The 12,037-nt window shown below is 36.9% G+C and overlaps 1 protein-coding gene across 8 annotated transcripts in view; it reads right to left on the bottom strand.

The window, feature by feature from the left end:
- Positions 1 to 526: 526 nt before the first annotated feature.
- Positions 527 to 12,037, bottom strand: part of ppfia4 (PTPRF interacting protein alpha 4) — a 93,317-nt gene continuing 81,806 nt past the window's right edge. For 5 of the 8 annotated variants that reach the window (XM_027144238.2, XM_047810574.1, XM_027144237.2 and 2 more), the window contains exons 18-30: positions 10,984 to 11,093; positions 10,813 to 10,885; positions 10,128 to 10,209; positions 9,800 to 10,000; positions 8,228 to 8,290; positions 7,112 to 7,138; positions 6,513 to 6,688; positions 6,235 to 6,332; positions 3,663 to 3,838; positions 2,427 to 2,495; positions 2,090 to 2,270; positions 1,653 to 1,741; positions 527 to 660 (exon numbers count right to left, since the gene is read on the bottom strand). In XM_027144238.2, the coding sequence (XP_027000039.1) occupies positions 1,683 to 1,741; positions 2,090 to 2,270; positions 2,427 to 2,495; positions 3,663 to 3,838; positions 6,235 to 6,332; positions 6,513 to 6,688; positions 7,112 to 7,138; positions 8,228 to 8,290; positions 9,800 to 10,000; positions 10,128 to 10,209; positions 10,813 to 10,885; positions 10,984 to 11,093 (1,315 nt within the window). In that variant the 3' untranslated portion in view covers positions 527 to 660; positions 1,653 to 1,682. The remainder of the gene's footprint in view (positions 661 to 1,652; positions 1,742 to 2,089; positions 2,271 to 2,426; positions 2,496 to 3,662; positions 3,839 to 6,234; positions 6,333 to 6,512; positions 6,689 to 7,111; positions 7,139 to 8,227; positions 8,291 to 9,799; positions 10,001 to 10,127; positions 10,210 to 10,812; positions 10,886 to 10,983; positions 11,094 to 12,037) is intronic. The other 3 variants (XM_047810575.1, XM_027144241.2, XM_027144240.2) reach the window with 2 other exon arrangements.

Genomic DNA, 12,037 nt, shown 5'->3' on the forward strand with positions numbered 1-12,037 from the left:
TCAGCAGAAAAGGGCAGCTTAATTCAAAATGTACACTGTCCAAAAACAGAAGCTACAAGTTTAACACTGGTCAAACAGTTTCAAACAAACAGAAACAGTCACAACTGAGACATAGCGTCAGTATTCATATCATATTGATATAATCTTTTCCATATACAATTCCAATATATGTCATTTATATGCAGTTTTTAATATATATATATATATATATATATATATATATATATATATATATATATATATATATATATATATATATATAAAAAATTAGAATCAATTGTATATACAGACAGACTGATTAATACCTTGCATAACCAGAGAGGGGGAAGCCTAATAAGTTGCCATCAACACACCCTGGAAAGTAGACTAAAACTGACAGACTAGGGCCAAGTACATCAGCTGAAAATTACCATCACAATGACTAAATAACTTGTGGCTACTAGAAAGTGACTCACACGACGATATATCTCCTCTAAGAGCAGCTACGCAAAAGATGCGTTCAAAAATTCAAATTTCAGCTTTTGAGTTTTGTTTTTTTTTTGATCCCATTTTTGAAAGCACTGGTTTCATTTGGTAGGAGGACATCAATACCCCTTCGAAATTTGGCATATCACTCTCGAAAGGCCGCCAGTGTGTGTCCATACAGGTAGTGAGAATGCACTGGCATAACAAAACAGAGAGTACAGGAATCAGGAAACAGATTTCAGGCAAAAAAAAAAAAAGTCTAATCTAATGTCTAAACCTGGCTGATCTTACTGTAGCTACACTAGTGTGTACTGTTTTGTTGGTTTTTAAACTGATTCAAGGAAACCTTGATTTGATTGTATTTCATCAATACATTTCTAATAATGTTCAATAATTCCACATGCTTCACAGTTAACAATTACATTTATTAATCTAAACTAATATTCCTACGCTATTTCATGAGAAATGTGTAATTTGTACTAATGATACTTTAAAGATATGAATACACAATGCAATGTTTTGAACACTGGAGTTTTGAATTATGTATGTAAACAAATTAGCACCAAAGTGCAACTGCAAACAACTGTTACAACAATTTAGCATGATTTCCGTTAGCAAATATTACGTTTTAAGAAGAAACATAACGGAAAAAATATTCTTTTGAACGTAATTCACACTGTATATATTTGGTCTTTTTTTCTTTTTATTTTAACAAGCATTTAATTTGTACACATTTCTCGTGGGTGAAAATATCAGACTACATGTTATGTTGTGCTTGTTATACACACTTTACTTTTTATTTTACTCAGGGATGGACAAATTAATTTCATTAGTTAGCTGATGACTAGGCAAGCGGAGGCTCCAACATTTCCAGAAAACTAACTGACTATGCTACAAAGTGCTAGTTAACATAATGTTATAATATAGTGAGCTAGTAGGCTACAGTAGTTATAGTAAGTACAGTATATTAAAACAGATCTATGGAAAGGAATTCAGGACCCATGGAAAGAAACTGTATTCTCAGAGGCAAGATGACTCTTGTCATTGTCTTGTTTCATTGCTTCCAGGCACTTGAATCAAACACATTTCCATTGAGATAAATTCTTAAGAAACTAGAACCGCTAAGTCTAATTCATCCCTGACTGGAGGACATATAATTGTGGTGAAGCTTCATTGGAACAGCTTACCTGATAATGAGTGTTGTTAGTAAAGCAGAGTTAGCAAGAGTAAGTCCTGATGGCAGAGGGGTCAAGTCTCTGAGGGGCTTGGGGTCCAGCTATAATTTCACAGGGACAGACGGAATACAACATGCAATGAGAAGGCAAAAGAAAAGCAGCCTTATGAATGGATTTAGCGTCAGTACGTTCACTTTGCGTCTCAAAGAACTAGAAAAGAAGCAGGTGATTAGCATTAACGCATGCGAGTTCAGTTGCACAAGATTATAATCCTAGCCTCAGCAGCCAGGCTCATATGTTAAGCCAGACAAATGCTCAGGCACGTGTGTGTGGTACATGGTTAAAAGATTTGTAGGAATACATGTTGTTAGTGATGCTAGACTTGTGAGATGAATGCAGTAAGCTAGTAAGAAAGCTGAACTTGTTTACCCCAGGAACCCGTTTTTTACCTTCAGGCTGCAGCTGTTTCTTGGGATTGATATTCATAGAGGAGGGAATGGACATGGTGGAGAGGCGGAAGCCAGAGGGTAGCGTCTCAATGGAACCGGGCATCATGCCCAGGCCTTGGCCATCCCGCGGTCTGAAACGTTTCCTCCATGATGGGGACCTCCGAAAAGACTTATCGTCGCTCTGTTGGGGAAAAAATAAAGTGCCCTTTTGTACAGAAACAGTGCCCCTTGACAAATTTGACTATATGTCTATATTACAAATGTGAACCAACAAGGTAATTGCAGGCTATTTAAGCATTTCTACTAATGACAAAGTAACAAGATCTAATGGCCATACCTCCTCCAGACGCCTGTCAGTCCCCAAGGCCAAGACATTGTTGAACTCCCGTTCTAGGATCTGCCTGGCCTGAGATCAGGAACAGATACAAGGTATTTGAAAGACAATAAATCACGTTTATCTTGATTACATTATTTATGCACTGAACATTGTAAGTGTTCATTTTGCATATTATCACAAAATGCTTATCCTTTGTTACTATAGATGGTGTAACAGATGTTAAGAGAATATTACAGGGCTAAGTGAGTATTTCAGCCATTTCCTACTTATTTCCCATTACACATACAGTGAGATGAAATAAGTATTCAGACACATTTCAGACACGTTTTTTAATTAATATAAATAAAACCTAAAACATGAAAATAAATTTATTAGGTGAAAGGTACACAATATTGTTCTCAGGGTTAGACATCATTATTAAAAGCTACTTAAATAGATAATGTTACAGAGCCATAGCAAAGTTCTGAAAATATAAACATCTGTGTCAGTACAAGCAAATGGATAATATGCAGATGGAACATTCACATAACTACTTATTCACGGACATGTGTCATACAAGATTTCACTAAACACTCTGTAATTGATAATAAGGAAGGTCAAGGCAACTCAAAAAGAGTTGCAGGATGACCTGAAAGCAGCAAGAAACAACAATAAGCATTAAACAGAACTATAATCACCTCCATTCTTACACTCCATGACAAATGCCACTGCTAAAATGAAGTACAGGGTCTAAAAGCTCAGGATAGAACAATATACTGTTGTCAAACAAAATACAAGAATAAACACATATTCACCTAATTCACATATTCAAGTAAAAAATAAAGCATCTCCAGCATAAGCCTAAGAGAAGTTGCTAAATTCCATCAGTATTTCATTCATTCTGTATTAACTAACAAATTGGTATCATCTCTGCTCCTATTGCTGTTTGACTTCCAGAGTGCATCATACTGAGCAGTTTCATTTTACTCATCAGCAAAACTGTACGACACAAAACAGTATGCCTCTGAAACGTTTTAAGACGTGAGTGCAACTTACACCATGTACTGTACAACACACAAATGCTGCTTTTAACTTGCATTAAAGGTAGAAACAGTTGTGAACATATACTTTGGATTATAAAAAAAGGTAGATTTTAGTGTAAGCAGTGTACAATGTGTTGGTATGTGTTGTGTATGACATTTCATGGAAATGATCATATTTGGCCAAAAAAACTGTTTTTATGTCAGTGCTTATCACCTGTGTGTTCTGCATGGGAATCTGCAGGATGAGGGCCAGGCTGCTGAAGTCGAACATCTCGTCCAAGGCGATGAGGGCACCATGTACGCCGCTTTCCAGAAGGTTATTGCTGTACTCCTTTAGCCCAATGGTCTGCACCCAGTTCATCACATGCTCATTAGTCCATACCAGAGCATCTGTGGAGAACCAGATACCTGTTACCTGTTTATTTATTTATTTTTTTTGTTACTTGTTCGTACACTGAACACAATTATAAACTCAACACTAAAACGTCCCTGTTCTTGCATTGCCAGCATACTCACCAAACATGTCACCCACTAGGCATGTTTGGGATGCTCTGGATCGGCGTATACGACAGCGTGTTTCACTTCCTGCCAATATCCAGCAATTCCGCACAGCCATTGAAGAGGAGTGGACCAACATTTCACAGGTCACAATCAACAACCTGATTAACTATATGCGAAGGAGATGTGTTGCACTGCGTGAGCAAATGGTGGTCACACCAGATACTGACTTGTTTTCAGGCCCTCCCAATACGGAAAAACTGCACATTTTAGAGTGGCCTTTTATTGTGGTAACACCTGTGCAATAATCATACTGTCTAATCAGCATCTTGATATGCCACACCTTTGAGGTGGATGGATTATCTCGGCAAAGGAGAAGTGCTCAATAACACAGATTTATACAGATTTGTGAACAAAGTTTGAGAGAAATATGCCTTTTGTGTACATAGAAAAATGTCTTGGGGCAAAAACAAAAGTGTTGCGTTTACAATTTTGTTCAGTATAGATATGACACTTATTTAGCAAGGTTTCAAAAAACCACAATTCTTTTACGTCAGCTTCTAGTGAACACTTTTTAAAATGCCTTATTTAAAAAGCCAAATTAAACAAGCATATATTTGTTATTCTATTCTGTGCATATATTTGTTACAGATATTCTGTGGTGACTGGCGTTGATAATGTCAACGCACATGATAATTTTATAGTGCAGTGCTTGGTCAGAATGAACAGAATGAACTCATAGTAACATCATGCCCTTATGTCAACAGATGCATATTCTTGGTGATTTTTCCACACAGCTGGCCAGTCAACTTTAAAGGACAGCACACGTGTGTGCTCGAGTACATTTACAAAATCTGCACGCGTGAGTGTGTCTTGTGTGCATAGCTAGTGTGGCACATGAAAGGCTCCAGCAGCTGGATCAGGTTCATGTGTCACGCTCAAGTTCAACAAGGCACGAGGCTTTTAAATGGATTTGACACCGAGTCTCAGCTGTTGAATCTTTCAAATGTAGTTACCACTAGATGATGCTGTTTGGCAGGGAAATCTTCTTTTTTTTATTTAATTTTTTTTATTGAACATTCTTTCAGGTTTGTTGATGGTGGAGGAGGTTGAAGGTTTTTGTCTCAGGCTAACCTTATTATCTGGTTTGAGACTTGATTCTCCCAATCTCTGGTGCATTTACTTTATTCTTACACACTATATTTTAATTATTCTGGTGCTTTTAAAAGCCTTCTGAATTCTTATCAGTTTTGCTTTAGCTGCTTCTCTTTTCTTATCATCATATCTGAAGGCAACTCACTTCTTCTCTGATCCATCACTCACATTCCCCTGCCACTCATGCTACGTGTGTTTCGTGGAAAATAATGACGTACTCATCAGCTAAAACACATGCGCTGGTTATTTGATGTCCTGAACCCAAGAATGAGTTTTATTTTACACAGTTCCAGTGCAGCCAAAATCAGACCAACTTCTACAGGTAAGCCTGGGTTCACTACCATGCTGCCCTTTCTGGGCTACATCACATTTAATGCTAGGTATCCTACTACACTGCTAACGTGAAAGATAACAATGATCCTGGCTCCTTCTGCTCTCTGGACCTGCCTGATCCATCACAGTGCCCCACTTCTGTACACAGAATTTGTCACCTGGAAATCATTTGCTTCAACACCTTTTGTAAGCCTGGGTTCACTACCATGCTGCCCTTCCTGGGCTACATCACATTTAATGCTATTTGTCACCTGGAAATCACATTTAATGCAATTTGTCACATTTAATGCAATTTGTCACCTGGAAATCATTTGCTTCAACACCTTTTGTAAGCCTGGGTTCACTACCATGCTGCCCTTCCTGGGCTACATCACATTTAATGCTAATCCTTCTGCTCTCTGGACCTGCCTGATCCATCACAGTGCCCCACTTCTGTACACAGAATTTGTCACCTGGAAATCATTTTCTTCAACACCTTTTGTAAGCCTGGGTTCACTACCATGCTGCCCTTCCTGGGCTACATCACATTTAATGCTAGGTATCCTAATACACTGCTAACGTGAAAGATAACAATGATCCTGGCTCCTTCTGCTCTCTGGACCTGCCTGATCCATCACAGTGCCCCACTTCTGTACACAGAATTTGTCACCTGGAAATCATTTGCTGCTGCTAAGAATGGCTCTACACATCCATTGTTTAAAACGCTATACGAATGCAACTGATTTGAACTGAAACTGAATAAAGTACAGAAATCCTGCTTGTATTACAATTGTGATATTATTAGGTTATGGTGGTTTTACCTTTCAGCTCATGGTGGCACTCATCTCTTCTTCGCTCCAGCTCCTTCCTGTCATAGTTGAGCCTCTTTAAGCACATGATGCCATACTGTAAACTGGCTCTGTTTCAATAAAAAAGCAAGTTGTAAATTAAAGTTGATTTAAAATGGTAAAAAATCTGAATTCTGTGAACAATTGCCATGTCTCAGCCTATTTGTCATGTGTGAAATTGATCAGAGCTACTTTATCACTTGCTTGAAGACCATTATGTCCAGACATTTAAAAGCAGCAGTATCTCCTACCTGTGAAAGCTGTCCACCATTTTTAAATGTGTGCGCAAGTCTTTCTTCGTGAGGTGGTCCAACATACGAGCATCCACCAGACACTCCATGAAGTAGCTGCGGTACTGAGGCAGGCCGAGACTAGGCAGCCACTCATTTCCTATCCACTCGTGGTTCATGTCTCCATATGCCAGGGTCTGAAAACAACAAGACTGAAGTTTTAAAATTTTAAGTGTCAACAAAGGATTTATGGAGGATTTCTGTATTTGAGTATATTTTATTAAACCAGTTTTTTTTTTGTTTGTTTTCCTATATAAAACTAGAATTGAAAACCAGGTTATACTTTTTAGTTTAAAACCAACCCTCATTTTGAGCACCGAAAAAATCATCAATGTCCATTTCAGATATCTATAAGAAAAAACACTGCAATCTCCAAATGCACATTCAAGCTACAGTATTTGTTTTTTGTCTGAAATAATGAAAGTTCGCAACTTTCTATTTGCTGTTGAATTTAATGACTGGAGGCACCAAAAGTCATTCATAGCCAATGATCTGCTGTGGCATTAATCCGAATGAGATACATTTCCATTTCTCTCTTTCTCTTTCTCTGTCTGTCTCACCTGTGCCCAGCTCCCTTCCTCGTTCTCCTTTCAGCCAAATCCCAGAGTGACAGCATGTTAATGCACAGCAGAGAGCGAATCAGTCCATTTTCAAACGGAGCTTAATTAGTACAGTCATGAGAAGGACAGGAAGTGTGCAATGCCAGTAGCAGAACAACAAAACAAATGACAAGCCACATGAACAGATGACATTTAGCATTATCCTTAGGATTTAAACACACTACAACATTGTAAAAGCTAACTGCCTTCAGCTGATGTACAGTATGTGAGTATTACAGATGTTTGTTTTTTTTTTGGTACCATACTATACTTTTACTCAAGGAAGAGGCTTAAATTGGGGATGTGAAATGGTCAAATTGAGAAAATGCAGATTAATAATATTAATTTTTATTAATATATACCACAGTGCTGTTGAGTCCTCCATTCAGATTAATCAAAATATGCTGAATCCCTGACAGTATTTGCATCCATAAGTTATACATATAACTGATTTATACAGTAGTAATGTTCTTATTTTAATAAATTATCATTTCTATAGTTACAAAAGGGACTTGTTGAGGACATTCAACATGCATTGATTCCATCATTGATATGGAGACAACAAAATATTTCTTTATATACCTATTGATATGAATTGAATTGAATAGAATTGTATTTATTTTGTTTAAAGAAGCCAACTCCATCTTGTTCCGCTGTTATAGTTTTCAGGACCTTCGCGGTTTTTCATGCTGAACCGTATCTTTTGCTGTTTATTTTATTAACTTCAAAAGATACAAAATCTGGTGATCAAATGACTGCTTTGATTTTTTATAATTTAAGTGATGAAAAGATTCATTTAACATGCACGCAGCACTGAGAAGCACTAAACTACACCACTGTTACACACAAATGGATGTTTTTCAGATCAGATTAAGTGTCATCTTAAAGTAAGGTGATTCTCAGGTTATTATCAGACTTAACCATAGTCTGAAAAAACAGCCTGAAGAATATACGTAAAGGCAGCATTGTTGCAGAATTTGGGGTTTAGGGGTGGTGTTAAACGGGCGGTATGGAGAAAAGGAAATGTAGCATATGTTTGGCACTGCAGGGGCAGAGGTGAGACCCAGATGGACTAACTGCTTTAGTGGAGGTTGCCATGTTCTCCATCTCCTCGTGAGTCACCCAGACATTTCCGGAAGACTGCACAGAAAAGAACAGACACATACGCACAGAGAGAGAGAGAGAGAGAGAGAGAGAGAGAGAGAGAGAGAGAGAGAGAGAGAGAGAGAGAGAGAGAGGTCAAAGTAAGATGATACTGCAACATATATATTACAGTATATATAAATATATATATATATATATAAAACAATTAGCAGTGGTATAATACTTGGACCACAATAAAGAGTAACTGGGAAGATTTCTGGCATGATAATCGCTAAAGAAAGGAGTGATGATTTTATCCTGATCGTAAAAGATCAGATTCCCAGATTATTCTGTAATGTGTGAAATTTTAATACCTTTGATCTACTAGTCCATTCAAAATTCATTCAAAATTAATTTTTCCTCTAAAACCTTGTTTATAAGAAATGGGCCTAAACTATGTGGTGCTTACCAAATCCTTTAGTGTGGTAGGTTTGCTGTGGGTTTTTGAAGGACAGTCTTTAAAAAATTGGGATCTCTCAAATGTAGGACTAGGATCAGTTAGGACTGTATAAATATTTTAGTGTGGATCAGGAATAAACATATTGCTGATTTTGCTTGGTGTGAGCCAGTTTGAATTTTCATGACCAGAAATACACACACGTGGGTGGAGCAGCAGGGGTCGGACATTTTCTATTCTAGGGCATGATGTTCTGCCAGAGCACTGATATATCTAAACCTACTTTAGTCCAAAATGATGTTAACATTATACCATAACATTGGGTCTAAACATTATGAGGCTAAATTGATTTAAATTGTTTAAAAATCCTATTTTAGTTTTGTTATCTGGATGTTTCTAGTTTGATACAACAGACTACAACATAGGAGAAAAAGTGAAGAAGATGCAACTTCTGCTATGCAAAAAAAAAAGGGACAGATAAACAGGAAAAACTTTCTGAAAAATCTATCTATCTATCTATCTAGTACTGTGAGGATAGTGCTTGGTAGTTGTTATGGTTTTATTGGCGTCTGTAAAATATTTTAACAACTGAAAAAAATATATTTTAATAATTATGGCTGTTATTTTTTCATGTAAAATAGGAAATGAAGTGATCGATGATCATCAATGATCATCGTCGCCTCACTTCTTGTCCGCGGGGGGTGTTTCAGGCCTGTATGTTTTGCCTTATGGATATTTTTGTTTATTTTTTGCTCTGTGACTGAGGATTTTTCAGTCTGGGTAGGTTATTACAAACAATCTAATACCAAGCTTATTACACAGATAAGCTTGGTATTAGACACAGATAATAATGTACTGGTAACTCAGTAGTTACTGCTTTTATTAAGACCTCAAAAGGTCATGAGTTCAAATCCCAGCACTGTCATGATGTCACTTTTGGCTCCTGAAGCAAGATGCTTAACCTTCAGTTTTGTACCTAAATGTTTGTATGTCAGCATGTGAGAATATTGCCAAAATACTGTCTATCAGATAGATGTGATGGTACAGTATAATACAGAGGGGATCTTGTTAGGTGTTGATTTGTTTTTTTTAAAGGGTGAAGCTCTTACGGTGCGTGAGGTGAGCGGTGCTGAGGGACTGGTGAGTGACACCATCTCCTGGATGGCCAGCCTGAGCTTGAGCCTGTGCAGTGGGTTACTGATGCCAATCTCCCTCTGGATCTCTGTGTCAGAAAGCGCAGACATGATGGCACCACTCTTCACATTGGCACGGCAAGCCGCAACGTACCATGCCGGCATTCCAACCCACAGCTGTGAGACAGGAGAGAGTCAATGGGCATCATCCTCATCATCATCATCTCTTCAGTGCGATTGCTGTAATTATAATCATCTCTGTATTGGCTACATGGTGTGAGAATGAGTGAGTGAGATGCTCTACCTCAAGCCAAGAGACCACCGTTGGGCCATCCCACTGAGCAAAAGGAAGGCCTTTCCTCCGTGCATCTTCCAAAAGCTCATGCCTGAGAGACAAAGGGATAAAATAACATTGGATTGCCAGATAATGTCTCACATATGGGTAATCCTTAATGTAACTGGGATGCAAGGAAATTCTTGCTAGATATAATTGCTTTAGGGTGCAATTTAGTTTGTCATTAATTAAACAGTGATTGAACAGTGTCTGGAATAGAAACAGGAAATCCTGCATTCTGGCAAACATAAATTCTTCATCTTCTAAGTCAGAATATTATTCATCACTGATTTAAATTCCCAATTTGTCAGAAAGTTTGGATTAGTTTCAGTATTCATTGTGAGAATAAATATTTGTCATACTGTAGATCTTCTTTCCTTCTCTGCATCTCTGATACATTATGTGGGAATATATACTGTATATATGTGTGTTTTGTAACAGCCCCCTGTTTCAACTAAACCTATTTTGCATTGAGTTCAATTTAACCATTAGTTTTATTAATGAAGGCATAACTAACTAACTTTAAGGCAGAATATGATTATCCGATCTGGTGAAAAATCTCAATTATTGTTTGTACACATCGAATCGCTATCATATGTGCAAGGATGAAAAAGAAGATTCATTTTGATCTGACAAACATAAAATTGGAAAGTACTTCTTCTTCATCCTGCGGTCTCTCTCAGCTTGCTTGCCCAGGGTCATAGTATCTCCAATGCTCATTTCAAAATCTGCAATTCAGTAACAATACACAGAGCTGAAAATCCAACTCCCAAAGATTTATCAGCCAAATTGTTGCAGAGATATCATGTACTGTAAATGTGCTGACCTGGAATCACAGGTGGGGTCAGTTGGCCATCTTTGCCCATTGGTTGGGGCTTATCCTTTTTGCCAAACAAACGGCCAATGGAGGACTTGATTCCCTTCTTTTTGTTGCCACTGAAGAGAAGGAAACGGAAAAATGATAAATATAACATATCTGACAAGCTGAAGGATAATCTTTGCATAACTTACAAGGATGGCTTAGAAACATCCCCTGATGATTCTGAAAAAATAAAATACTGTATAAATGAATAAACCATTGATTTAGTAAGGACTAAAAGACATAATTAACAGAAAATAATTAATTACAGCATGTCTCATAAAAATTTCCCTGTCTTAATGATCATATAGGTTCTGCACCAATGAGCATTATTAATGGTGATAATGTACATTTTTATTGCATTGTTAAGTCACTTATCTCTTATACTAATACATTTAGCAAAATGTTATACGTGGAGTTTCTTGGTAGCATCAAGAAATATGAAGTTTTTCACTTTAAGAGGTTATAAATCCTGACAAAGTTATAATAGTACAGTGCTGTACCTGCTCTACAATCATAGTAAAAGTAAGTAAGTAAAACTGTAATTCGCACTGTAATTGTTCAGCAATAAAAGCAATAATAATAATAATAATAATAATAATAATAATAATAATAATAATAATAATAATAATAATAATTAATACTTAAGAATAATAAAGGCAATGAACTCTCTCCCAACTAATAATGCATATAATAGTCATTTTTACATATCTAGCACTTATAAAGCAAAGAAAGTGTTTTTGAATAAAGAAAAAAAATGTAATTTAATAAACCATTTCCAAGTGCCTGAAGTGTCTAATTATTTACTGACCAAAGAACAAGACCGTAATTAACCCCTGTGAATGAAGTTACAGTATTACTGCAGGAACAATAACATATTTAGAAAAGCACAATAATATAATCATTTGAACTCCTTTGGCACTACTGTCAGGGCCATGCTGTTACAGATAATTAATCAACACCTTTTGTCTAATCAGATTCAAGAACAGCTCTGTGGTTTAATACTTATTAATGACTTGTT

This window comes from Tachysurus fulvidraco, chromosome 2 (genome assembly GCF_022655615.1).
Source record: "Tachysurus fulvidraco isolate hzauxx_2018 chromosome 2, HZAU_PFXX_2.0, whole genome shotgun sequence".
Lineage (NCBI taxonomy): Eukaryota > Metazoa > Chordata > Actinopteri > Siluriformes > Bagridae > Tachysurus > Tachysurus fulvidraco.